This window comes from Podarcis filfolensis, assembly GCF_964270895.1.
Source record: "Podarcis filfolensis genome assembly, chromosome: 6".
Taxonomy (NCBI): domain Eukaryota; kingdom Metazoa; phylum Chordata; class Lepidosauria; order Squamata; family Lacertidae; genus Podarcis; species Podarcis filfolensis.
This window is the reverse complement of record NC_139609.1, coordinates 4,451,998-4,479,749: the sequence shown is the minus strand read 5'-3', so window position 1 is coordinate 4,479,749 and position 27,752 is coordinate 4,451,998. Positions and strand designations below refer to the sequence as shown.

The 27,752-nt window shown below is 46.7% G+C and overlaps 1 protein-coding gene across 2 annotated transcripts in view; it reads left to right on the top strand.

Moving 5' to 3' along the window:
* The window catches only part of ASTN1 (astrotactin 1), a 215,908-nt gene that overhangs the window by 139,188 nt on the left and 48,968 nt on the right, over nt 1-27,752 (top strand). For both annotated transcript variants that reach the window (XM_083621545.1, XM_083621546.1), the window contains exons 9-11: nt 18,435-18,509; nt 19,123-19,260; nt 22,429-22,579. In XM_083621545.1, coding sequence (XP_083477671.1) covers nt 18,435-18,509; nt 19,123-19,260; nt 22,429-22,579 — 364 coding nt within the window. The remainder of the gene's footprint in view (nt 1-18,434; nt 18,510-19,122; nt 19,261-22,428; nt 22,580-27,752) is intronic.

Below are 27,752 nucleotides of genomic sequence, written 5' to 3'. Positions count from 1 at the left end.
ATGTTTTTTGTTTTGTTTATGTCTTTGTATGTTTATGTATGTTATGTTTATATGGAAAAAATTCTTGAATAAAAATATTATAAAAAAAAACAAATGCAGAGAAATCAAGTGATATGTATGTGTTTTGAACCAAACTTTGATGATTGGCAACTGGGTGTGGACTGAGCCCACGGAAGAGCATTGTAGTTGAGGGGATGTGAGAAGTTGTCTGGTATTGTATCTGTGATGGCCCTTTCTCGTTAGCTCATCAACACTTGATGTTGCAGAGTTGTTTGAACAATACTTTGTTCTTCCCCTTAATTTCTATATTTAGTGACTTTTGGACTGCTGGTGGTTCCTGGACCCCAGTTTATAAGCCACTAGAGCCAAGGGGCTCTTAAACTCACTTCTTTGAACCACTAGTGCTCCTAGATTAATCAGATATAGAGGTTGAAGACTTTCAGTTTCAGCTTTTCTAAGACTGATGGCATGGTCTCTGGACTAGTAGCTACTTTAATCTGTTGGGTGGATTTTGTAGTTAGAACAGAATGTATTATTTTACAGTCTACCCTCCCTGTTGCTCGTTTGTGTGAGCAGAATGTTTAGTGTGATCAGTGTAGTGTTTAGACATAATATGCTTAGTTTAAAACATCATCCCTTTCAGCATTAATGTAGAAACTTTGAGACTAGGCTGTATAGCCTTCCCATATTTATTCAGTCTGTGGTAGCAGACTGGATTTCCCCTTTTAATAAAAGAATCATGCAATAGACTGTAAAGTAAGCATAAAAATTGAATTGCATTCAATTCCAGCATTGCCAATAACAAAAACAAGGCAGGCAAATTCTACTTCTAGAATACAAAATACATGGTTGCAGTGACGTAGCGTGGGTTGTCAGCACCCGGGGCAAGGCAAGTAATTTGTGCCCCCTAACCCGTGGATTTGCGCCCCCTAACCCGTGGATTTGCGCACCCTAACCCTAACCCCCAGATGTTGCACCCGGTGCGGCCGGCCCCCCCTGCACCCCCCACGCTACACCACTGCATGGTTGGGTTCAAAATGGATTCTCTGCTGGAGCAGAGACCAGATAGATGTCCATCTGCCTCAGAAGCATAGCGGAAAAGAAATTGAGTTCTGAATCAAGAGGAAGTAGAAAAGATTAAAACCTTTTTGTCCTTTTACCACCAGACAACTCAAGGGAAGTGACATGACGTAGAGCTCTATCTCTGTCAATTAAATTGCTTTTATTTGCAACCTGTCTATCTAGCACTTTGCAGCTCTGTGGTTGTTAGTCCCTAGAGTTACTAAACAGCAAGAATGCATGGTTACTTTGACTGCAATCCCTCACATAACAAGGGGTGTGGTAGTTGGAGAATGGTTCTGTCTTCCAGAGACAGAACCAGTTCAGAAGAATAGCTAGGTTTGCTTGTGTTTCCTTGGCCACATGTCAATGTTGGGCTTGCATTGGAACAGTTTCCCCTAATTTGCCGGTCTTTTTGAGGGTGGCAAATTGGAGGTGACCATTTCAAAGGTTTCGATTTGACCCCCAAAAAACTGTCTTGAGGTAAAGGGACTTAAACTTCTGGTGCAACATCATTCTTCTTTTTACTTACTGATTTTGCTGGCAGAGCCCATGGCTTTAAAAATCTGCGAGAAAAAGGAACACAAGAGGGAAAAGGGGGAGAGATATAAGAACCTGCGCTGTGCTCAGATGGCCGGCTACTCTCTTCACCTCGGTTATTTTACCTCCTCTCTAAATCATTGCATCCCTTTCCTTTTATTTCTCTCTGGGTATTTGATTCAACAAAACAAAATTATACCAGCCTAAATTATACCACTCCCTCTTGCAGTGTCAGACTAGGCTTAGCAGCAGTTCCGGATTTCTATGGAATCTCTGGAGTTGTGGGAGAACTTCAGCCTGTGGCCAGAGGATCACTCCCAAACGTCAAATGGAACCTAGAAAGGTCAGGTGCTGCTTGTTCTAGGATATTGGGAAAAGGATGAGGCATGTGGTCAAAGCTATAGGGCAGTAAACCAACCACTAAAAATTCTTGGAAGGGCAACATATAGAATCCAAGTGGAGATGGAAGTTACAGAAAATGCACATCAGGCAGACACCCCACTATCAAGTCCCACAGAAGTCAGTAGAGAAAGTCTTGTTCTGGTGGCCATTATCAAAAGTGCCGGTGGATATTTTAAAGATCCTGGCAGTAGCTACAGCCATGAGACACCTATCATGTGAAAAGTAGCCATATGTAAACCTGGCTTCACGTAGGTGCTTCCGTATTAGGTTTTTACTGTGGAATTTCTACCCTTTGTTCACACTTCTGGGAATTCTGATGTCTTCTCTAAAGACGGATGGAGGGGATCATACAGCCTATTTCTGGTTGCCTATTTCTGTCTCCAATTTATCTCTGCTTCTCTTCCTTGCAGCTCATTGTGTCAGCTCCTCCCTCTCCCAACCTAAAAGAGAGATAGCAACATGTACAATGAAGAAAATCAGCCTTCAGCTCAATACTGCTCTCAACATAGGTGCCAACTCCCTGGGGCCCTGAGTGCCTGAGCACCCACAAAATTCCCCATGAAGGGGCCGGGCACCCACGAATTTCAGCACCAGGGCCATGCACACTGCATGGCACCCATGGCCCTGGGCACCCAAAGTTGCGGAGCCAAGCTGGCGTTCCTGGCTCTCAACTTTCATTTGCCTGTGTCATTTTGAATTCTTAACAGTCAAATTAACAGTTTACAAGCTGATACTCTTCTTTTCCAGGGACACTTTCTGCTCCTTGACTAGTCATTTCCAGTTCCTCTTCTTATTCCATGAAGCAGCACAAGGGCAGGTTAGGAATGGTTGTGGACCTTTAAAGTCCCTACACTGAAACTACAAGTTCTTACTGCTTGGATAAACTGCTTCTGCTCAGAAGCCTTGGTGCAAAAAAAAAAAAAACAAAACACCAACCAACAACCCTGCTGGCTACTCTCAGTTCCATGTTGTAGTAAGTCCTTGCTTTCCATTTTTCCCATCCCCATGCAGTATTCAATGGTTGGAAATGCTTTACCAGTTGCATTGGATATAGAAGCTTCAAGGGTGCCATTCTGAGCTTCTGAGCAATCTGGTGACCGGGCTTCCCAGCGACCGGGGGGGGGGTGCTCCTGAGGGGGGCACAATTCTTACTTCTACACACTGTCCCAGTCAGGTACAAGAGTGAAGTGCTCCTCTAATTTTAACTCAGAAAAGTGTGCCTTGGCTATCAGATACTTGGGGAATGTCTGAGATGGAAAGATGGATATCCTTTATTTTGACTAAGATTTTATTTTCTTTGAGCAAACTAAATCCCTCTTAGAGCACTTCATGAAAGAGTGGCCCTACTTTTCTCAGATCACTTTTCAAGGCGCTGGCCTTTTTGAGACCTCCACTCAAAAGCACTTCTTGGGAAAGTGCTCACTGTTTTTGTCCTGTCTTCTTGGTTTTTTCCCTTCCTTTCCTTTTCACCTTTCTTGCCCTTCTGCTCTGCCAGAATCCACGCCTCTCCTTAGAACTGTCAGCTCCTTCTTCAGGGAGGTTTCCTCTTCCTTTGAGAACCTGGGCTTTATCCTGAATGTTTGATTTGTTCCTGTAAATTGCAGGCTGCTATCGCTCCTTTCAGAGAATAATGACACCATAGGATCAAACCTAGGACAATTTGCATTCAGGCAGCTTCTAGCAAGCCCTGAAGAGACCACGTAATCTCAGGAAGCGGACCTTTTCATGTGCAAGGTTTAGTAAACAGGTAGCATGGGAGCAGCATAATAAATACTGCTTTTAACATTTTCAGAAATTCAAAGCATGGGTTTCCAAGTGAATTTTCAGAAACTTTCTTGCTTCCAGCAACATGGAACACAAGCCAAAGCCAGATAAACAAACCATTTGGAAGGCTATTGCTTTCTTGCCCTGCTGCTATTCACTCTCTGCTCCCCTGATTATTCTTTATAAACCATTCTTGTTCTGTACATCTTATAGAATGATTAAATAGGTACTAGCATCCAGCAGCATAAAAATATGTGAGATTGTAGGATATGTAGAAGTGTTGATTCTGAGCTGTATGGAAAGCCATGGTGGATCTGGACCCTGGATTTAAGAGACCTTTGAGTCTCCCCATTTAGATGGTCACATGGAGTGACCTCCCCGGGTTGCAAGCTTGGGTGGTGCGTATGGAAGTCCTGGGCTGCCCAGACAACAAGATCTCTCCCTCTCTTGTGGTTCAGAGGAAAGCAGAGCAATACGTTTGGCACCAGCTTGGCTGCAGGAGTTGCCAGAAGGAGACGTACAATACACCATGCAACCATATTAGGGACACCATTCTGGATTTGTGTAAGTTTTACTTAGCCTTTTCTTCTCCCAAATATATCCAACAAGGCAGTGGAAGTTTAGGACCAGAGTTTTCCTTCCCTTTGATGAGCTACCTTCCCAGGTTGATGAACCCCATTTGCCCCTCATTTTCCTCTACTGCATGTGCAGAAACTGCTTTCTTGACTGTTGGACCCCACTGTTGATCTCATCCACTCAATCCGCTGGACCATGTCTTTACATGCAGGGGAACTCACCAAGGGTTTAAGATCCTGCATCTCATGGAGACATCATTCCAGACCTTCGTTGTTGTTGATGTTTAGTCGTTTAGTTGTGTCCGACTCTTCGTGACCCCATGGACCAGAGCACGCCAGGCACTTCTATCTTCCACTGCCTCCCGCAGTTTGGTCAAACTCATGTTAGTAGCTTCGAGAACACTGTCCAACCATCTCGTCCTCTGTCATCCCCTTCTCCTTGTGCCCTTCATCTTTCCCAACATCAGGGTCTTTTCCAGGGAGTCTTCTCTTCTCATGAGGTGGCCAAAGTATTGGAGCCTCAGCTTCAGGATCTGTCCTTCCAGTGAGCAAGATATTAAGATGATCATAATATTAGAACTAGGCATCAGTCAGTGAAATTGACTTTTTCAAGGTAAGCGTAAACTTAACAGATCAATTTACATGGTGATGCCCATTAGCTTAGATTACATAAATGGATGGAGCATAGAGATGTCAGTGGCTGTCTTGATAACAAAATAGTGCTTCCACGTACAGAGACAGGTATTGTTGTATTGTAGTTCCCATTAGCACCAGCCAGCATGGCTGCTGATCAGGTATAATTGGGGTTGTAGTCCAGTAACATCTGAATGGCTGCAGATTCCCCACCCTTATAATGCCCATGATGCCAAGCGCCGCTGAGGTGTCCTCTTTTTTGCTCTTCAAAATAAGGCAACCCTAATATTGCCCCAGTGCAAATTGTGTGTATAAGGTGTCAAGACCCACTGGTGTACACAGTCCCATATGCTAGCCTGTAGTTCAGCAGTCCAACAGGTCAAGAAAAATGGTCCAGCTTTGATACAGTAAGCTAAGTCCAAAGTCCAACACTCAGACCAGGCTCCTGCTGCGGCAGCTGATCCAGGATCAGGGAACCTGGAGATCAGTCCCCAAAAACACAGTCCCATGGAGCTTCTGGAATACCCAAACTGTGGTCCATCAACGTGGAAAGTTGAGCAGACACAGAGCTTCTGCCCTGCTTCCCTTTCTGTCTTCAATCTCGATTGAAGCATCTTTGCTTGCTCCAGCTGAGCAGCTGGGTCTCTCCACTTGACAAGGCATGTGACTCTCACCTGCCCTTAGCCAGATCCAGCTGAGGGAACTCCTCTGAGAGCTAACAAGCCCAAGATCCCCACCGGGTCAAGTGGTGAGCTGCTCTGTGTTCCTTTGCCTGCCCCAGTCTTCTGGAATGCAACCTCCTGCTGTTCTGGATGCCTCACACCCAGGGCCGGATTTAGGTGTGATTAGGCCCTAAGCTACTGAAGGTAATGGGGCCCTTTATATTTCCAGCTGTCCTTTGTCAACAACAAATTGTCACTGTTTTTTGTGTTGAATATATAGGTAAAGGTAAAGGTACCCCTGCCCGTACGGGCCAGTCGTGTCCGACTCTAGGGTTGTGCGCCCATCTCACTTAAGAGGCCGGGGGACAGCACTGTCCGGAGACACTTACGGGTCACGTGGCCAGCGTGACGTAGCTGCTCTGGCGAGCCTGCACCAGCGCAGCACACGGAAACGCCGTTTACCTTCCCGCTATAAAGCGGTACCTATTTATCTACTTGCACTTAGGGGTGCTTTTGAACTGCTAGGTGGGCAGGAGCTGGGACCGAAAGACGGGAGCTCACCCCGCCGCGGGGATTCGAACCGCCGACCATGCAATCGGCAAGCCCTAGGCACTGAGGTTTTACCCACAGCGCCACCCGCGTCCCTTGTTGAATATATAGTATAAGGTAATTTATGGACCTAATACCTGTAGGTATCTAAAGCCATTTGCACATAACAAAATACCGTATTTTTCGTCCCAGAGGACGCTCCGTCCCATAGGACACACCTACTTTTTTGGGGGGAAATAAAGGAAATTTATTCCCCCTTTATTTCCCCCCCAAAACCAGGTCGGGGAACAGTGTGGTGGCGGCGCTGCGCCTCCCCGCTGTCCCCCGAGCTTGTGGGGCTGGCCGATGTCTGCCCAGCACAAGGGGCGCTCTGCTTCAGGGCGTCTAACGCGCCGGGCGGCAGGCTGCGGACACCTGCGCGAAGCATGGGGCGTCCTCCGAAGGGCGCACCGTACTCCGCGCTGCCGGCTGCCGCCCGCAAGCCGTGCGCGCCCGGGGGGAGTTCCTCCAGGTGCGCAAGGCTTGTGAACACCTGCGCGAAGCACGGGACGTCCTCCGGAGGGCGCCCCGTGCTCCGCGCTGCAGGCTGCCGCCCGCAAGCCTTGCGCTCCCGGGGGGAGATCCCCCAGGTGCGCAAGGCTTGCCGACACCTGCGCGAAGCACGGGGTGTCCTCCGGAGGGCGCCCCGTTCTCTGCGCTGCAGGCTGCCGCCTGCAAGCCTTGCACGCCCGGGGGAACTCCCCCCGGGCATGCAAGGCTTGCGGATAGCTTCCTGGAGCCTGGAGAGCGAGAGGTGTCGGTGCGCACCGACGCCTCTCGCTCTCCAGGCTTCAGCGAAAGCCTGCATTCGCACCATAGGACGCACACACATTTCCCCTTCATTTTTGGAGGGGGAAAAGTGCGTCCTATAGGGCGAAAAATACGGTATGTATTTTATCAAAGGGTTTTTTTCTTTAATTTTTTTGGGGGCCCCCAAGAGAGTGGGGCCCTAAGCTATAGCTTGTTTAGCTTATACGTAAATCTGGCACTGCTCAGAGCCCACCGTGTTCTTGGAGATGGGGGCTCCTCTGGCTCTGGTGATGTGTCCCCCTTCTCTGACTCCCTTGAACTGATGGCTGCCCCCTCACCATCCCTTACCATCCCATGAGTACTTCCTAAGCCCTCCAACCTCCCCTTCTCCATCCTCAGCTTGCCCTGATATGTACCAGTTGTGCCTGCACCCCTCGCCAGGATCCTCTTCCCCCTCCCTGTTGTCCTGCCAGTTCATGACATTGAGGGGCTAATTCTTCTGTAATTCTGGGATGTCCTACTTAAAGCAGGACAGTTGAGGGGTACAGAGAAGTACACCTTGGAAGGAAATGGATTAAAAATGTACCCTCTGGACCTTGTTTCTACTTCCTTCTTATTCCCAAGCGATTCTGGGAACCGCAAGGGCTGCAGACATACTTCACAAATAAATAAAGTTGCAATCCTTGGTACCGGCTACCGAATCCCACCTACTTGTGCTGTGGACTCCTGGAAGCGTTGACGATGCACAAGCCTGATCTGTTTGTTTTATCTCAGCCCCACCAGTCACTGACTTTTATGAGGGTTGAATTTACACTCAGTTTAGAAGCCTGAGCAAAAATATTAGACCTGTCATTTTCCACTAGGGCTAATCCACTCTCATCAGGCACTGAATTGTGTTTGATCAGCCCCGGTTTCCTTTTGTGAGATCTAAAGAGCAGGCAGCTGAAATACTCGCCAAGAGGTATGGAATCATAGCACCAAGCAACCTGCAGGGAACATGAAAGAAGGGAAAAGAGAGACACTAAAGAGAGAAAGGAAGATGGGAGAAAAACAAAGTGACATAAACGACAGGGGGCAAAAGATATCGACTAAAAAGGTGGGTTGAACAGAGAATGTTCATCCATCTGTTACTCATTTTGGGGAACAAGCACAACAGCTCCAGAGTTCTCACTGTGCAGAGAAAGAAAAGCCAATGGCTCCTTGGGGGATGGTAGTCAAAATGATGAGAAAAGAGAGGCTCTGTGGGGCACGAGACATTTCAGAGTGCTTGAGTGACTGTGTGCAGGAAAAAGCAGTTAGGACAATACATCAGCATGGATTCTTGGCCTTGGTTTTTCCATTTCCTGCCCCTGTATGCTCCACCCAGTGTTTGTCGTAGGCTTCAGCATCAAAGTCATTCACAGGCAGCCTTCTCCCCTAGGAGTCTGGGGGCAGAACTTGCAAAACTGGTCTGCACTTTCCACTCCACCCACCATTGCCAAAACTCTTGTATGGAATGGCACCTGTCATGAGTTTACTTCCTAAAGGTAAAGAGACCCCTGACCATTAGGTCCAGTCATGTCCAACTCTGGGGTTGTGGCGCTCATCTCGCTTTATTGGCCGAGGGAGCCGGCGTACAGCTTCTGGGTCATGTGGCCAGCATAACTAAACCGCTTCTGGCGAACCAGAGCAGCGCACAGAAATGCCGTTTACCTTCCCGCCGGAGCGGTACCTATTTATCTACTTGCACTTTGATGTGCTTTCGAACTGCTAGGTTGGCAGGAGCTGGGACTGAGCAACAGGAGCTCACCCAATCACAGGGATTCGAACCGCCGACCTTCTGATCGGCAAGTCCTAGGCTCTGTGGTTTAACCCACAGCGCCACCCGTGTCCCTAGAACTACTATAATTCACAAAGTGGGTGCTGTAAGGCAGTGGCTAGTATGCCATGAAAGAGCACGAAAATAAGAAGTAGGTACTTGTCTTAGCTCAAATCATTCTGTATGATGAATTGCTCTGGATTTGCCAGAATGGGTGCATAGAATCATAGAATTGTAGAGTTGGAAGGGATCCTGTGGGTCATAGAGTCCAGCCCCCTGCAATGCAGGAATCTCAATGAAAGCATCCGTTGCAGATGGTCATCCACCCTCTGCTTAAAATCCTCCAAGGAAGGAGAACCCATGACCTTCTAGGGGAATTTGTCCTCTTACTGTCAGAAAGGTCCTCCTGATGAATCTCCTTTCTTGTAATTTGAATCCTTAGGTTTGGGTTCTACCCTCCAGAGCAGGAGAAAACAAGCTTGCTCCATCTTCCATGCGACAGCCTTTTAGATATTTGAAGATGGCTATCACATCTCCTCTTTTCCAGACTAAACATACTCAACTCCCTCAACTTGGTTTTCAGACTCTTGATCATCTTGGTTGCGCACGTTCCAGCCTGTCAACATCCTCCTTAAACAGTAGCACCCAGAACTCCAGGTGTGATCTGACCAAGGCAGAATAGAGCACTACTATGACTTCATTTGATTGGGATACTATACTTTTGTTGATGCAACCTAGAACAGCATTAGCTTTTTTGCCGCTGCATCACACTGTTGACTCATGTTAAGTTTGTGGTCTACTATGACCAGGTGTCTTTCATCTTGTATTTGTGCATCTTCCTGCCTAAAGTGTAGAACCTTTAAACTTTCCCTGATTTTTGATTCTCAGATTGCTCTCCATCTGATCGTGAAATTTTGGTGGAAAACATAGTCGACAACTCTCATTGTAGGTCTAATCAACTTTGCCCACGGCTGGAAGAGTTTCTTCACAGTGAATTCACTGGTGAATTCAAAGGTTCCTGCTAGGGCAAAACATATAATGAATATTGAGAGAAGTAAAAAAAAACCCATTTTGATAAAACTGGTGTAACTTTCTAGAAAGGGGGTTGTACATATCTCTGCAAACCTCTGCTTGGGACCCATAGAAAATATGAATGCAGGTTATCAGTCAAACTGTCTGATCAACCCTGGTGAAGAAGCTAGGTAGGGGACTTGAACTGCCCACCAGCATTGTCTACAGTGGAATTTTGAGCTGAATATGGATGTAATGAGGAATTCTCTCTTTTTTGCATTTTTTAAAATTAAATTTTGCAAATTTTACAAATTCTTGTAAAATACAATCAGAACAAATCTTTCCTATCCGTTGACTTCCCATCCACCCTGCCACGGTGTTCTTTTATTCCCTTATAAAGCTGCTATATTACTTACATTTTATCCATTATATACATTAATTCTAAATTATTAAACTACTAATTCTCATCTGTTACTACACTTCAAATCCTGCATACGTTTTACCATAACCATGATATTTTTTCAAATACTCCACAAAATATTTCCATTCTTCAAGATTTCTTTTCCTCATTTTGTTCTTTTATTCTCACAGTAGGTCTAGCCATCTCAGTGTCTCCCTAAGCCAGTCTTCTTTTCTTGGTGCTTCTTTCCATTTTTGCGTGTAGACTGTTCTTGCCGCCGTCATAGCACACAGAAATAAACAGTTTCTTCAGAAGTTCTGGTCCAATTATACCTAACAGAAAGGCCTCAGGTTTCTTGGGAATCATCACTTTAATCATTTTTTTAAAAACTCATTATAAATAATTTCCCAATAACCTTTTGCCCTTCTGCAGGTCCACCACACATGAAAAAAAGTTCCATCTGACATTTTACACTTCCAAAAGTGACTTAATTTACTTTTATACATTTTTGCAGTTTTATACGGTGTTAAATACCATCTATACATTCGTTTTTATAGCTGACAATGGCCCTAAAAGTAAACGTTTCATCCCTCCCCATCTTCACATCTTTCCAAATCTTAACATAATTATCTTCAAATAGATTAGGGTTTCTGGCTGTCAACCAGACTCTCCAAAATTTCAGTTTTTTCACAACCTTAATGCCGCTTAATTCTTGAAGATTCTGTTTCATTTGTAATCTGGTGAACCGGGTTCGCGTCTCCGCTCCTCCACCTGCAGCTGCTGGGTGACCTTGGGCTAGTCACACTTCTCTGAAGTCTCTCAGCCCCACTCACCTCACAGAGTGCTTGTTGTGGGGGAGGAAGGGAAAGGAGATTGTTAGCCACTTTGAGACTCCTTAGGGTAGTGATAAAGCAGAATATCAAATCCAAACTCTTCTTCCTTTTCTTCTTCTTCTTCTTCTTCTTCTTCTTCTTCTTCTTCTTCTTCTCCTCCTTCTCCTTCTCCTCCTCCTCCTCCTCCTCCTCCTCCTCCTCCTCCTCCTCCTCTTCTTCTTCTTCTTCTTCTTCTTCTTCTTCTTCTTCTTCTCAAGGCGTGCTGTAAATACCTAGGTTGCTTCCATGTTTCATGTAAAACAAGCTGGGAGGTTCCTTCTCAGGCAAAATGAGAAATGCCAAAAGTAGTGATGCCACCAAGAAAAAAAAAATGTTTTAAAATATATCTTTTTGCTTTCTCTTGGCGCTTGTATCCTTATATCTGCTCAGCATTTGGTGTGTTGTCTCCACCTCCATTCTAACCCTCTCCCCTCACAATCCTCTATTCCTCTATTTCTGAGTTTGTCTTATTAGGCCAGTAATTCTCAACCTGTGTACCAAAACACTCTAGCGTACCACAAGAGAGAAATAAATTGAACATTTAAAGACTCCTCTCAGCCCAAAGGATTCACCCAGAAGATTCAACTCTGCATGATTCGTTGCTGTGGTTCTGGCTTTGCCTTTGCTAGTGACAAGTAACCACTTCTGGGTTTGGAACATAGGAGGCTGCCTTTTTCTAGCACAGTTGACTATTTCTTCATCTAGCCCAGCGTTGCCTGCTCTGACTGACAGCAGCTGAGTCTTTCCCATCCTTTTTCACTGAAGAAGCCAGATCCATATGCTCTACAATGCAGCTACAATCAGTCAGTGGGAGATGGGGAAAGTGGCCTTCACTTTTTCCTTAGGGTCTGGAGGTCATGTTCAGTTTGGGAAAATTAGGTTAGCTTGGGTCAATCTGACACAAGAGCTTCAGTAACAGATGGAGTGAGGAAGTAGGAGAGCTGGACAGTCCAGTTATTAGCCTTTTGCTAATAATACAAAAATACTTACCTTTAACTAGTTCTAATCAGTAACCAAGGACAATGAACCATTAGTGAGTCTGTATTGACAGGAGCCTTGCACTGTGCATACCCACTCAAACCTGGCTCCACAGAGTTGTCTATCTGACTTAATTCACTCCCCTCACACCCAGGGCCGGATTTAGGTTTGACGAGGCCCTAAGCTACTGAAGATAAAGGGGCCCTTTATATGTCCAGCTGTCCTTTGTCAACAACAAATTGTCGCTGTTTTTTGTGTTCAGTATATGCTATATGGTAATTTATGGACCTAATAGGTATTTAAAGCCATTTGCACATAACGAAATATGTATTTTAGCAAAGTAATTGTTGAACTAAAATACAATTAAGAAGTATATTAATAGTGAAATGGGGGAGGGGCAAGAGAGTGGGGCCCTAAGCTATAGCTTGCTTAGCTTGTACGTAAATCCAGCCCTGCTCACACATAAATGAGAACTTCTCCCTTATTATTTTTTTAAAAAATGCTCACCCCAGTATGTCTGTGGAACAATAGTCCTTCTAATCTTTTGCTCCCCACTCACTGCAAGCCTGCAGAATAGAAAGAAAGCCAATCTACCTGAGTATTGAGAGGTATAAATGAGGCCCACGAAGTACGCTTTGTGTAAGCTCTTTGGAAATCTTGCCTTATTCAGGCTGGTCGTGCTATCAAAAATGAATGAAAAAATTTCCCGTTTCAGCCATCGATTTCAACAGCAGAAAAAAGTACAGTCGTATCTATGCCTTGAAACAACGTCAAAATACATAATTCTGCAATCCACCTTTTGTTGTTTGTGGTGCTGTGACACTTGGGTTAGAAATGAAAGTGCTTATTTATTGTTGCAACAGTCGCCACCATTTTCTCATCCATTGTATTTATTGGGAAATTAGCTTCAATCTGAATCGCTGACCAAAATGATACCTAATTACGTGGAACGGCTCACAAGTGCCCTTTTTACCTTCACCAGCCCCTTTCTTCCTCTTCCCCGGTCTGCTTATTCCACCCTTCCTCCAAGGCCATCCAAGCCGTGTGCAGGGCTCCCCCAACTTTTAAAACTTCACAGCAAGTGGAGAAATAGATTAGCATATCAGTCGTTCCAAGGACAACCAGGAAGTTTTCTGGTGGAGTGGGAGTTTGAAATCTCTTCTCTCCTCTCTTAAGTCCCAACACTCATTCCACTGTTCCACATTGTCTTCTCAGCGTGCTTCATTGCTCAAAGAAAACTGAGAGTTCTCCAAACGTATACCTTTTATTCTCACAAGAGATTAGGCTGAGAAACAGTGACTTACCAAAGTCACTCCATGAATATTATGACTGAGTAGGAAACTCTGTGGTCCATGCAGGACACTCTGCCCATTGTACCATATGCTGGTCTGACTACACTGGTTGCCAATTAGTTTCCGGGTCCAATTCAGAGTGTTGGTTTTGACCTATGAAGCCTTAAACAGCTCAGGACCACAAAACCTCAAGGATCACCTCTCCCTATACGAACCGACCCGAACCCTGCGATCATCATCTGGGGTCCTTCTTCATGTGCCTCCCCCACAAGAAGTCCAGAGGGTGGATCCCTGTTTGTAGAATGCTCTCTCCAGGGAGGCTCAGGTGGCACTGTGGTCTAAACCACAGAGCCAAGGGCTTGCTGATCAGAAGGTTGGTGGTTCGAATCCCCGTGACGTGGTGAGCTCCCATTGCTCGGTCCCAGCTCCTGCCAACCTAGCAGTTCGAAAGCACGTCAAAGTGCAAGTAGATAAATAGGTACCACTCTGGCGGGAAGGTAAACAGTGTTTCTGTGCGCTGTTCTGGTTTCGCCAGAAGCGGCTTAGTCATGCTGGCCACATGACCCAGAAAAACTGTCTGAGGACAAATGCTCGCTCCCTCGGCCAGTAAAGCGAGATGAGCGCCGCAACCCCAGAGTCGGACTTAACGGTCAGAGGTCCTTTAACTTTAGGGCTGGGTGGTGTGAGTTTTTCAACACTGTGATATATCACCAGTCAAACATTGCAATCTGGCAATACACAGCAATGCTGAAACAACAAGCTGTGAGGGTGAAACTACTGCAGGAGCTGCTGCTCTTTCACCCCAGTGCCTCAGGGGCCAGGACAACGCAGCTTGTTTGCACTGCTCAGCTGGGGGGGGCGGGAAGACTCCCGTCCCCCAGCTGAGTGAGCCCCATGCCTCTCTGACTCTCATGTGAGGCACTGGGGCTCACTCACCTGGGGGCAGTAGCAGTTTAGAGTAGCAAAGGGAGGAATAAGCTGCATTGGCCCAGCAATACAACAGCTTGGCCCTCCCTCTGCGGTTGAGGGACAGAGCATGTGTTGGTGTCTTCACCCGGCAGTATATTGTGGGTGGAACTGCCGCTACTCCTGAAGCCCAATGTTGAAATCAGCGTTGCTGGCTGAGTGGCTCAGGAACAGCGTGTGTTTCATCAAAATACCGCTGGGTGAAGCCACCATCGCAGTCTGGCCCTCATACCGGTCCTAACCCTTTCATACAGACTTTTTAAAAACAAACAAACCCACAAACCAGTGGCGTAGCGTGGGTTGTCAGCACCCGGGGCAAGGCAAGTAATTTGCGCCCCCTAACCCCTGGATTTGCGCCCCCTAACCCCTGGATTTGCCCTAACCCCAGATGTTGCGCCCGGTGCGGCCGGCCCCCCCTGCACCCCCCACGCTACGCCACTGCCACAAACTCCTCAAATGCATAACAGATTAATGCAGAAATGTGACCAAATGGACTTATGAACACATACAAAATTGCCTAGAAATAGGCTAGTGTATCCATTTGTGGGGTCTGGGATTGCTGTTGCTAGTCAGATTTCTTCGTTTTGCAATGTTCACGTTGTTGGTGCTTTGTAGGCAATAGATAGCCTCCTTCATGAGGCCCAGGGGACTGACAGATCCTCATGAACCTTTCATTGCAGAGTTGGGGTTAGATCACTCTACACCCATGAGGCCTCTGAAGTTTAGAAAGGCACTTGGCTTTGCTGGTGTAGAGGCAGCTCCCCTGAGTTCATGGTCAGTGGAGTAAATGGTTTTTGAGCTTGTTAGCTCCCTTGAGGGTTCTGTCACAGACCTGAGAGGCAGGCTAAACCTACTAACTAATAATCTAGATAATCCAGACTGGATTATGAGAAGTACAGATTGTTCTAGGGTGGTTTGGTGAGTGACAGGCATTGGAAAACAGCAAAACAGAACTGTAGAATCACAGAATCATCGAATTGTAGAGTTGGAAGGGACCCCAGGGGTCATCTAGTCTGACCCCCTGCAATGCAGCAGGCATCTTTCACCCAACGTTAGACTCGAACTCACAACCCTGAGATTAAGAGTCCCATGCTATGCCGACTGAGCTACACCAGTGTAAAAATTCAATTTATTACACTTGAATCTCCAAAGCTACTACCCTCAACCACCTGGAATGCTCATGCTCTCTTGAATAGGTCTGTTTTTTTCTCGCTTATGGCTGAAATCCCTTCCTTTGAACACCTATGTTGGATGATGGATGAATTCTCTTCACATTGATTCAGAATCCAGCCAGAAATTACAAGTATAACAAGAATGCTAAAAAGGAAAAGGGGGGAAAGGAGGGGGTTATTGTGCTAGAGGTTGACTCATAATGGTGGCTGCACCTTATAATTTTCAGCTGCCCTTCAAAATATCTTGTGTTTTTTGTGTGAGTCATGGGCTGTAATTATACCTCAGCCAGAGCTGTACCAATGTCACCACAGGATAACACACAACTTTTCAGAGAACTGTGGGCAAGTCTTTTGAAGCTCTCAAGATTTAAACCGGGGTGGGCAGAAGACAGACTGGCATCTCCTGGTAGATGGATGGATTTGGGGGGGGGCAGAAATTTGGATGTGTTTATCACTCCTAATTGTTTAACCATAGCAATAACTTAACTAAATTAGGCTGCTGAGGTGAAGAAAGCTAGCCAGGAGTGGACTTTGGTATATGAAAAGAGTGTGAGCACAGTTCTAAAAACAAAATACTAGTCTCAGAAGTACCTTGCTCTTTAATTCTAGCTATATATCTTTTGCTCCTGGCTCTAGCTGGCAGATCTTGGGGTTCAAGTAAAATATTAGATCCAAGAAGCCTGAAGTCTGCGCACTCCTGACATGCAATCCCTGAGCATGGCTGGTCAGCACAACTGACCTATAGCTTAGGCACAGTCCTTTTATGTACCTTCTGTTAGCCCTTCCCAAAGGGATATGGGTGGCGCTGTGGGTTAAACCACAGAGCCTAGGACTTGCCAATCAGAAGGTCGGCTATTCGAATCCCTGCAACGGGGTGAGCTCCCGTTGCTCGGTCCCTGCTCCTGCCAGCCTAGCAGTTCGAAAGCACGTCAAAGTGCAAGTAGATAAATAGGTACTGCTCTGGTGGGAAGGTAAATGGCGTTTCTGTGCACTGCTCTGGTTCGCCAGAAGCGGCTTAGCTTACCAGCTCCCTCGGCTGGTAAAGCAAGATGAGCGCCGCAACCCCAGAGTCGTCTGCGACTGGACCTAATGGTCAGGGGTCCATTTACCATTTAACCTCTAGCTTCTCACCTTATGGTGAGGCCAGTGCCGGATTTACATATAAGCTAAACAAGCTGTAGTTTAGGGCCCCACTCTCTTGCAGCTCCCATAAAATTTGAAGGGGAAAAGCCTGGATGTACATTTCCTAAGATAAAAAACAAATAAAATAAAACCTACGTACAGCAACAATGGCAAATGGCTTTAGGTACCTATTAGGTTCATAAATTACCATATAGCATATATTGAACACAAAAAACAGCCACAATTTGTTGTTGACAAAGGACAGCTGGACATATAAATGGCCCCATTACCTTCAGTAGCTTAGGGCCTCCTCAAACCTAAATCCAGCCCTGGGTGAAGCCAAAACCTTTCTTCTTCTTAATGCACATGACATTAGCCACAATCCACATCTGTCCTGCTGTTCCTTGAGAAATACTGTGTTTAGATTGTGTTTCCCCCCAAACCAGCTTTGATATAATTTGAAAATGCAAGGAAGACATGCATGTTCCCTCTCCACGCACTGGTGTAGACAGACAGCCAGTGAATTGGAAACACATCCAGTGATATGAGGTAGGATGGGGAAATGACCTCACTGAGTTTTAAAGCTGGTAATGTGTATTGACTTTAAAAGCAAACTAAATGTTTTTATTGTTGCATATGGTCAAGCTACACCTGCTGGAATTCCCTCTACTGTACAACTACAGTCAAACCTCGGTTCCCGAACGCCTCCGTTTTGGAACGTTTCAGCTTCCAGTGCTGAAAACATGGAAGTAAATGCTCCAGTTTTGGAATGTTTTTCAGAAATTAAATGTCTGGTGCAGCTTCCACTTGAGTGCAAGAAGCTCTTGCAACCAATCAGAAGCCGTGCCTTGGTTGCTGAACATTTCGGAAGTTGAACAGTCTTCCAGAACGGATTACGTTCGACAACCAAGGTTTGACTGTATTAAAGGTGCTGAAAGAAACCTGTCTTTTTCTGCATCTGCACACCCTAGCTATTAGGTCTGCAGTGAAAACAGAGAGACTGGCATATCTATCTCTGTTTGTTTGTTTGTTTGTTTGTTTGTTTGTTTGTTTGTTTGTGATGCAATAAACATGTTAAATGGGGAGGGGGGAATAGTGAATAAGTTGAAGGCTGTAATGTAGAATCTCTTGCATTGAAAATTTAATTGCTACAGTATAAGTGTGGGAGTGTCCATTATTAATCAGTTTGGGGTTGGGTTTTTTGCAAGCCTAAGTTCCTATTCAGGGTTACTGTAAGAAACCTCCTCATCACTGATACAAGTGAATGAAAGAGTCTGGGAAGTCCCATAGCCTAACATCCCACCCATGTGGGACTTCGCATGCTATGTGCTGGACTCCATTGAGAAATATCTCTGCTGTGTTTACTTACCACAAAGTTGCCTGAAGGGTGTTGAGGAGCTCCTTCCTTGGGTGCCACAGCAAACCATCTGTGGCGGAGAGTCACTCACTCTGTCCTGTCTTGTGTTTGGCTGCTATTGCGTGCTGTCGGCTCACGTGCAATTATGAGGTGAAATCTTGTGAGGTGTGTACTCTTCTCTTATCCAAACCTTTGGTTGAGTGAGTATCTCCTGTCTTCCTTTGTACACTGCTGTTCTGGTCTTCTGCTCTGTTGCTTTGTCACTGCTTGACTTGTGCTTTCATTTCATGGTTTTAATGTAGTTGTTCCAGTTCTGACATTTTTTGTAACTTCTCCTGAGCCATTTGGTGACGTAGAAAGAAAGAAAGAAAGAGAGAGAGAGAGAGAGAGAGAAAGAAAGAAAGAAAGAAAGAAAGAAAGAAAGAAAGAAAGAAAGAAAGAAATTTTTCATGGTTTCTGTGGTTTTGTTTTTCTCACACTTGTTTTTCTCCAGGCCATGGCCATATACCATATTCCAACGTGGATTTGATTTGGTGCTGGGAGAACAACCTTCTGACAAGATATTCAGGTAAGGTTTTTTTTCAATGCAGCCAGAGTGACCAATCATCTATATTATCCCTCCTTGTTCTCTGCTGTTCTTTCTCCCTTTCCTGCCTCAGCATATAGTAGGGAAATGCCAGGTAGAGTAGCACCAAATATTCACAAGTGAATATTTTCAGCATGAAAGGGGCGAACTACCGGGGAGAGAAAAAACATGCCTGACAAACCTCTCTCCTTGTGCACACAACCACACAGCCCTATTTGGCAACACCGTTTATGTCTTGAAACCCGACTTCTTCCTATGAACTGTGACTTTTCTGCATAACCAATCAGATTTGGCTAGGAGGTGATCTAACTGAAAGCAAGCAAAGCTAACTCAGTGTGAATCCAGGCATTGGCCCTTCAACCACAGACGCTGTCAGCAGAGTCATGCAGGCAGAAGTGTTCCTCAGCACCTCTTCCTTGAGATATTTAACTCCAGATTCCAGACACTGAACAGGGAACATTACGCAAGCAAAGTCCTGCCAACTGAGTCATAGCCTGCTAGAGAATTGCATCTAGATTCATATCTGCAATGAATGCTTCTTTTTTTTTGCATTCTTGGGCCACGTATCCAACTGGTTTCCTCTCTCTGAGTCCAGATTCACCTATACTCTTGGGGAAGGGATGTGGCTGCCGCTGAGCAAGAGCTTTGTCATCCCACCCGCTGAACTGGCCATCAACCCATCAGCCAAGTGCAAAACAGACATGACAGTGATGGAGGATGCTGTGGAGGTCAGGTATGTGCTTGTTCTATGCTTGAGAACGATCAAAGGGTCGCTCGGGTTTCAGGAAACTGTTTCCCCACCGTAGTAGCTGCTAAGTTTTCTTCCTTGCTGCACTCCCATGCTTAGAGTTGTCTCCCAGGACACCTGTGTGGCTCCACTTCTCTTTCTTCCTCTTCCCTGGACACACCTCTGGTACAGGACAGCAGCCCAGGGCACATTCGGCAGACAACACACTTACCATTTGGGCAACACATTGAGACCTTTTTCTCTTTTACTAAGGCCTACCGCCCCTGCTTGCATTACTTGCCAGCCCCACCAACCCTGCCATATTCCTCTGGTCATGCCAAACCCTCTCCTTTTACAGCTCAGCCAAGCCTCCTCTCCCTTTATGCATCACCCTCCAAAAACCTGCAGCAGGCCAGGGGGCAGGGCAGAGGAAAGGGGGAGAGGCTTGCCTGCAAAAGGAAATAAGGCAGTGGGGCAGGGCGAGGGGCAGAGGACAAATGAACCCCACTGCGCTCGTCCAGCCCCTGCTTCTGCTGGAGTGATGCCAGCTTGGCTATTGCACCTTCTCGTGCCACCCTCCCCAGATCCAAGTCTTGCTGGGCTCGTGCGAGGCTGGGACTGAAGGGTGCACAGTTGCCGTGTCCCCACAGCACCCTTGCAAGGCTCAGATTTGGGGAGGGCAGCACGAGAAGAAGAAGAAGAAGAGTTTGGATTTGGTATCCCGCTTTATCACTACCTGAAGGAGTCTCAAAGCGGCTAACATTCTCCTTTCCCATCCCCCCCCACAACAAACACTCTGTGAGGTGAGTGAGGCTGAGAAACTTCAGAGAAGTGTGACTGGCCCAAGGTCACCCAGCAGCTGCATGTGGAGGAGCGGGGAATCGAACCCGGTTCACCAGATTACGAGTCTACCCCTCTGAACCACTACTCCACACTGGCTCTCTTGTCTTCCAGAGAAGGGTGCAAGAGGCAAGTGCCCCTCACCAGCAAAGGCAAGGCTAGGGCATGGCTGCCCCCTTTCCCAGCAGCCTTGCAAGGCTGGGATCCAGAGAGGGTGGTGCCTCCTACACACCCATGCAGGGGAGAGCGCAGCCAGCCAACAGCACCTGGCGGGTGCAGAGCAGGCACCCCCATGCCGATGCCTCCAGTACGACCTGGCCCTGTGCTCCTCTCCATGAGCCTTGGTTCCTCCAACCCTGGCAGAGGAGCTCTGGGCTGTGTCACACTGGGGGCGCCTGCTTCACACCCCTTCCGGAAGACATGGTCGGGGCCCCTCGGGCAACCATATGCTGCACCACTGAAAGAAGGAAGCCTGAATTTTTAAATGCGTCCTTTTCCCCTCTCCACCCTACAGCAGCAGTGGAAAGAAACCCCTTTCCCCCCTTCGTTTCCTCACCACCGCTGCCCCACGAAGAGAGAGAAAGAAGCTTGCCTTGTGAAATGCAGGCTTTTCTCTCTCCTTCCTCCAGTTGTGCCCACAGTGGTAGACGGACAAAAGGGATGCTCCCTTTCCTTGGCTCCTCTCTCTGCCCACCTCCAGTGGCAGCAGCAAAAGGGGGGTGGGGTGCAGGAAAGTTTGCAAAGCCCTCCCTGCTAGGGCGTGTTGAATTTGTCAATTTTCAAATTCCCCAAAAGGAGAGGTGCTAAAAAGTTGTGACATGACTTAGGAAGTCAAAATATATTTTGGTGAAATTTATATAATTTAGCTTTGCGTGGTAAGTAAAATGTGTGTAAAATTGCATATAAATCATTAAAAATCATTGCCAAGTACTTGCAGTTATGTCATATATTAATATTATTGTACATTGTTGTTGTTGTTGTTTAGCATTACCTGACATTCCCTGAAGGTAAAATTAAAATTCTTTGGTTTTCCGAAAGCAGGTTTACGTGCTTCTTCTTCGATCACAGTCTTACCAAGCTAAATGTTGTCCAATCACAAAACTAATAGCAGATTTGAATTCCTCACACCCCAAAACATATTTTTAAGAAGAAGAGTTTGGATTTGATATCCCGCTTTATCACTACCCTAAGGAGTCTCAAAGCGGCTAACAATCTCCTTTCCCTCCCTCCCCCACAACAAACACTCTGTGAGGTGAGTGGGGCTGAGAGACTTCAGAGAAGTGTGACTGGCCCAAGGTCACCCAGCAGCTGCATGTGGAGGAGCGGAGACGTGAACCCGGTTCACCAGATTACGAGTCCACTCTTAACCACTACACCACACTACACCACTAAGACCCCTCACTAAAGAAATTTGCAAAAATTGAGTTCCAGCCTGTAAAATGATATGCCCTTCCCTGGCTCCATCAGGTTTTGGTTTCTGCCTCCTCACTCATGTACCTGTCCACCTCTTTGCCCAAACCACAGCCCCCTTTCCCTTGCAGCTGAGTTGCACCATGGCCCAGTCACTGAGGACCAGGCAGGGCAGGCTGGAGCAGTTCCCCAGTGGCACACGTGCTGTGCTGCTGCTTGCCTCCTCACGTTCCAGATGCCAAAATGGTGACATTGGTGTGAGGCATGCAGTGCCAGTAGAGCAAGGGGGCTGCTGGGGACCCTGCCCTGGATGTTCCTCTGCAGCTCACCTGTGGGCTGCCCGCTGCCCACAATGTTCACCTGGGCTCACCTGCCTGGGATGCCCACCTGATCCATCATCATGCTGCAGTTCACATGGCTACCTATCTCCACCCACACAAACTGCAGCATTATACAAGCACACAAATGCACAAAAATAAATATAAATATATAAAATAAACGGGCATGGTGCATCAAAACACCTATCCCTCATGCAAATGGAGCATTGCCTGTACTAATAAATGGGCAGTTAATGAGTAGTTAATGCCTACTACATTAATTGGTTGTATTCCAGTTTTCAAGCTACCGATGGTCCGCAGAAATGGGCATCTGTACACAGCCACAAAGAACTCACATCATCTGCAGCTACACTGTCTCTGTGCTCAGTCATCCTTTAGCAGAGACACACAGCTCCATGTATTAAGCTACTTTAATGCTCTCCTGCTAAGCATAGTAGGCCTTCCAGATGTTGTTGGCCAATGGCCAGGGATGATGGGATTTGCAGTCCAGCAGCATCTGCTCAAAGCTCAAAGAACACTGATGTGCTGCAACGAATAGTAATATTAAAACAATGAATATTAACAATGGTATTTTTCTCCCTTGCAGGGAAGAACTGATGACTTCCTCCTCTTTTGACAACCTGGAGGTTCTTCTGGATTCATTTGGGCCAGTTCGGGACTGCTCCAAGGACAATGGTGGCTGCAGCAAGAACTTCCGCTGCATTGCAGATCGGAAATTGGATTCTACGGGTTGTATGGTTCGTGTACTTTTTATTGAGAGTGATGCAGCTGCCTCTTGGGAAAGTGGGATTGCAAAGATAAATGTCTGTTTGCACACATGATTTATTTGGGGTCTCAATGTATTTGTTTGGCGTATTAGAAATCAGAGCAATACGTTTGGCACCACATTGGCTGCAGGAGTTGCTGGAAGGACGCATAGAAAGCACCATTCATCCAGCCATCTTAGGGACTCCGCTCCGGATTTGTGTAGGGTTTAATCCTTAGCCTTTTCTTCTCCTGAGGAAATCCCACAAGGCAGCGGACAAAGCCCCATATGTTTGTATTATCTTTCAGCTCTGTGGCTGTTCTTTGTCTCCCGTCTCCTACAGTTTCCCCATTTTATGCCCAGCTTCCCCCTTATGCAAGACAAATATAGACTTGCCACACTGCCTTGCCACACCTGGTAGGAACCTGGCATGACACTCGACTTCCTAATGAGTACGATGCACACTCTTTCTGTATGTTACACACTCTTGCAACTACAAGTTTGCCACCTCCACACTTCACTTTTTTTTAGAATACACGTAAAACATCTTTGATGTACTGTATTTTTCGCTCTATAGGACGCACTTTTCCCCTTCAAAAATGAAGGGGAAATGTGTGTGTGTCCTATGGAGCAAAGAAGCCATAGCCCCGCGACCCTCTCCCGGTTGGAGAGGTGGCGCGCGGCTATGGCAGGAGCCTCTTTAGCCGCGCACCACCTCTCCAGCCGGGAGAGCGCGTGCGGGGCTAAAGAAGCCATAGCCCCGCGACCCTCTCCCAGCTGGAGAAGTGATGCACGACTATGGCAGAAGCCTCTCCGCTGCGCGCCTTTCCACTGCTCCCCGACCTGCTCTTTGGGGCTGGTGGTGGGCTTCCCCCCGCCAGCCCCAAAGAGCAGGTCGAAAGGAACCTGAAGCCTGGAGAGCGAGAGGGGTCGGTGCGCACCGACCCCTCTCGCTCTCCAGGCTTCTAAGGTAGCCGCCTGAAAGTGACTGAACGCACCTTAAACGGCACCTTGTTTTAGAGGGGGAAAACAAGAGGGGGGGAATTCTCCCCCTCTCTGCGCAGCGCCTCATGCTTCTTCGCTGAAGGGGCGCTGGGCAGAGATGGTGAGATTTTTTTTTCTTGTTCTCCCCCCTCTAAAACAAGGTGCATCCTATTGTCCGGTGCGTCCTATAGAGCGAAAAATACGGTACATTTGTGTATTTTTTAATGTGTGAAGAAGTCCTTCGATGAATTAGCGTGGGTGCCAAAGGGAATGGATGAGTCATACTCTTTGTTGGTACAATCTGCTCAGTAGCTATTTAAATATTAGCAAAATTCCCCTGGAGCTGCGGAGATGGTATTCTTTCTAATAAGTGAATGTGGAAGAGACAGGGTTGGGTGAGCCACAGAAACCCGAGGACACAACAAACAACCTGGGTAAGTGGGAGCTCCATTTTCTGCTTGATTGGTGTGTTGCCTGCCCCAGTTGTTCCATTGAGTAAGTGCTTTTGCACATGCAAACCCAGCGTTCAGGGTGTTGAGGTTGGGATGTGGGCCGAGGAGTTGTCTGCTCTGCCAGGTGTTTTGGTGAGAGGTAGGTCTCCTCCCCCTGGAGTGAAGAAGAAAAGCTTTAGTGGGCCCTGCCTGTTCCTTCCACTAGGAGGAGTCAGTCCTAAGAGGAATGTCATCAGTCATTCCCCATAAACAGAAATTCACAGCAAGACATTTTTCTGGTCCTTGCTCTTTTTATCTCACTTTCTGTCATGCCCTCTGCCACAAGACTCAAGAGTAAGTTGAAATAAACAAACCACCAAAATGGAAGAACTCCCATTTCAAAAGCTAGCCAGGAATGTGCTTTTGCAAACTTCCCAGCTGAAAAGTTCAGAAAGTATTAGAGTGCAACCTCTGTTTGCACCTTATTGTTCAAATTTGGACAAACGATTCTGTGGTCAAGAATGTGCACTCAGTTATTATTAGAGGTGAGCAGAGCGTATATGAAGCTCTTTGAATGCTCTCAACCACTGTGCAGATGCTTACCATTATTTCTTGACAGCTGCACGAGAAACAGAAATTCAGCAGGTGTGACTTACCTTACAGGTACTCTTCTGTGCCTTCCAGAGCTTCAGAAACCTCTGATGGCAAGGGAGGCAGCAACACTTATATCAAGCTATTTCACTGTATTGTGTTATTGTTCTTAGCTAACTTGTTATAAGTTGCCTTGAAAATAAATTTTATAAATAATCATAATAAAAACAAACAAAAACAAACAAATATAAGGCCAAATTTCATAGGCCACAGTCAGTGGTGCCTTGATCTGTAGAGGACTCTGGCCTGAGACAGGTTTTCTTTTTTAAATTCCTTGTCCCCTGGAAGCTGAATGTACCACATTATGCATTAGCTGGGAGAGATTATGTGCACCCGTTGGAACAAGCAAGCCTTTCCTTAACTACCATGAAACCACAGAAAGTTCATGTGCACCTATGATTAGTGGGAGAACTTCTGGCTGAGAATGTGGTGGGTAGGTTCCATGCAGGCTTGGGCCCTGGCATCCCTATATTTATAAGTGAAGCTCCCACATGGGGTCGGGTCCTGACAACTTAATTCTCTGTCTCCAGAGTCCACTCTTCCTGCTGCCTCCGCCACTGTCTATCTACCAGCCCCCATTGCTCTGGAGGAGATGCTTGCTAACTGCTCTGTGGCAGATGTTCCCTTCCTCCACCTCCCCACCTGCTCTCACGCCCCCGCAGCCCATTTCACTGCACCCTTTTGCACAAGGACTCCCAGGAGAGATCGGTGGAAAGCAATCCATCTGCTTCAAACTGCGCCCGTGAAGCTGCTGCACACGTCCCATTGCTGATTCTCTTCCTCTGCACCTGCTCTGGACTGGGAGAGGCATTGCGCCAAAGTCGGATGTGTGATGAATTGGGGGGGGGGGATCAGCAGGTGGAACACTTTCTGCACAGAGATCTCTGAAATGACTGCTGACAGGGCCATGAGCAGCATGAGCAGAAGGAGTGATCAAGGGAGTGGAGGAGGGGAAGAGAATGTACCCATTTAATTCCACCTCCTCTGGCTTCACATGTTCAGGACATTTAATACATAGGTATGAATAAAATTGTGAAGCACGTAAAAACACAGTTCATTCACTTACAACAAAACACATAGTACAGTGGTACCTCGGGTTACATACGCTTCAGGTTACAGACTCCGCTAACCCAGAAATATTACCTCAGGTTAAGAACTTTGGTTCAGGATGAGAACAGAAATCGTGCTCCGGTGGCGCAGCAGCAGGAGGAGGCCCCATTAGCTAAAGTGGTGCTTCAGGTTAAGAACAGTTTCAGGTTAGGTGCAGATCTCCGGAACAAATTAAGTACTTAACCTGAGGTACCACTGTATGATGATCCATATATAAGATAAATCCACAAATAAAAACCTTAAGCAATTAATATAATCTCTTAAAGTAGCAGCAAAAAGTCCTTAAATGGATTAATGTCTGTTTTGCAATTCTGACACATATAAGAGGTGCATAAGGACTTAAAAGTTTCCTGGTCTTGCTTTCCATCTCATAAATGCACAAAGGTGGTAAATTTTGTCACCACAGCCAAATTTTCCTTACAGTTGGTGCAATCGGAAAACAGCATACTTTGAGACATATATTTTGCTGTTGTCAAAAGCACGGGTGAGAATTTTGCAGTGTCCAATTGTTCTTACACACCACATGCTTAACTGCATGTCATTCCCCATTTAAAGAGCAAATCTAATGTGCTTTCATATCATTGCTGGCTTCATGGCCTCTCCTCACATTTTGGTTTCACTCCCCTTTTATTCTTCAAAGACTGTTTTCAAAGACTGTTTGGGATACTTGACTGCAGTGGCAAATGTGCAATTTTTGCTTTAAGTAAAAAAAAAAATCACAAACATTTGCAGTACCCTAATTATAGGAGGCAGAGTCTGAAAGGTTGTATCACAGTTACAACTCCCAGGAGGCCAAACCCACGTATTCCCTCACAAAAACACACACCGTATCCTTGAAGATGCTATTATCCTTGCTGAACAAGGCTTGCCTTGTCTGTGGGACACTAATGCAGACTCAATGGTTTCAGAACACGAAAGCGGAACTTCTTATAACTTAACACCCTCAGGGGAGGGCCAAAGCTCAGTGGCAGTCTGAAGAGCAAAAGGCCACAGGGTACAATTCCTGACATCTCCAGCTGCTCCCTGTCCAAAACCCTGAACAGCCACTGCCAGTCAGGATAGAATAAGACTCAGCTAGATGGAGCAGTCATGTGACTCCATCAGCATAAGGCAGCTTCTGGTGTGCTGGAGGTATTAGTATGATATAGAACAAGGCATCTGGTATATACATCCTTGTAATCGGAATAGAAGGGACGCGGGTGGCACTGTGGGTTAAACCACAGAGCCTAGGACTTGCTGATCAGAAGGTCAGTGGTTTGAATCCCCGCCACGGGGTGAGCTCCCATTGCTCAGTCCCTGCTCCTGCCAACCTAGCAGTTCGAAAGCACGTCAAAGTGCAAGTAGATAAATAGGTACCGCTCCGGCGGGAAGGTAAACGGCGTTTCCGTGCGCTGCTCTGGTTCGCCAGAAGCAGCTTAGTCATGCTGGCCACATGACCCGGAAGCTGTACGCCGGCTCCCTTGGCCATTAAAGCGAGATGAGCGTCGCAACCCCAGAGTCGGCCATGACTGGACCTAATGGTCATGGCTCCCTTTGCCTTTTTAATCAGAATAGTTGATGTGCACTTTGCACAAGTTTTAAACCTTATTTCCATCTGAAGAAAATGATGAGGCTATAGGGAAGTAGCAGGGGGTGGCGACAAAGCAGAAGAGCATGTAAGGGGGTGACTCCCACCAGTGTAGCATCCAATGCCCGAGCGTTGCAGATGCTGTAGTGTAGCAAACACATGATTTGCTGCTGAATGGTGCAGGTTACAAAGGATAGTGCAGGGAGCGTTGCACTGAGGCACCGCTGCCTTTTTATTGCTTATGCTACACAAACTTGAGACACAATCCACTAGCAAATACCTGCCCCTGGTCCACGTAAAAGAGTGGGAGCTACGCAAGAGTCGACAGCAAATGGTTCTTGCAAATGGCCACAAAGGAGTCAGATCAATTGGAGGGAGGGAGGCGCGCGCACACACACGCACACGTACCTCACTTGCCCACC